We start from the raw sequence: 854 nt of genomic DNA on the forward strand, positions 1-854 counted from the left end.
TTATGGACACTGCTCCAGACAGGTGCAGTTGGCCCTCTGCACGAATCCACCCACGGATGTGGCATTGGTCAGCGTCAGAATGATACCTGTCGGGAGCTCTTTCCCAGTGGCAAGGTTTGCCACTTCTCTAGGGGCCAGTGCCCGATCCCAGATGGCCAAGCCGGATATGCTCCCCACAAAGGCCTCAGAGCTGTCAAACTGACCCCCCATGGTGTCTTGTTCCTGACCCAGCACAAGGGACCCTCCAGGAGGGATCTCGTAGCCCTCTCTGAAGTGGGCACCAGTAGCTACTATCCTTCGGTCTATGTGGAGCCAGTACCTGCCCTCCATGGATGTCCAGATGATACAAACATGGTGCCACTGTCCGTCCAGGAGTGGACGCAGGGACAGTTCCCTGAAGACCGGGTCGCCGATCACAAAGTGGATAGAGCCAGGGACCAGAGTGTCTCGGCCATGGAGTACTAGCTTGTTGTCATTGTCTTTGGTGGCATAGGAAAGGAGGGTGCCCAGGTGGCCGGAGGCCATGCGAACCCAACTGCAGAAGGACAGAGCTCGTAACGGCACGAGGAAGCCCGGGCTAAGAAAAATCACATTTTCAGTGGAGGCGTTGGGGAAAATTAGCACTGGGCCCATGCTGCAAACTGGAAACAGAGGCAAGAGAGTTATCCCCGAGCCTGAGGCAGTTCAGAAGTATCCTGCTGCAGGCCTGGTCCTGGCTCTCACCTACATCACCCAGGGTCTTTGGAGAGCTTACACCCCCTCCTCTGTACTCACAATCTGAACGCTTCTGCTCCACAGGTAAGGACTGAGGATAACTTCTAGAGGAGTGGATGAATCCCCTGTGTGTGACCCAG

General features: G+C 56.0%; 1 protein-coding gene across 2 annotated transcripts in view; it reads right to left on the minus strand.

The window, feature by feature from the left end:
• Ptx4 (pentraxin 4) overlaps positions 1 to 854 on the minus strand; it is a 5,227-nt gene continuing 4,373 nt past the window's right edge. For both annotated transcript variants that reach the window (XM_005349115.1, XM_005349114.1), the window contains exon 3: positions 1 to 641. In XM_005349115.1, the coding sequence (XP_005349172.1) occupies positions 1 to 641 (641 nt within the window). The remainder of the gene's footprint in view (positions 642 to 854) is intronic.

This window comes from Microtus ochrogaster, chromosome 7, assembly GCF_000317375.1.
Source record: "Microtus ochrogaster isolate Prairie Vole_2 chromosome 7, MicOch1.0, whole genome shotgun sequence".
Taxonomy (NCBI): Eukaryota; Metazoa; Chordata; class Mammalia; order Rodentia; family Cricetidae; genus Microtus; species Microtus ochrogaster.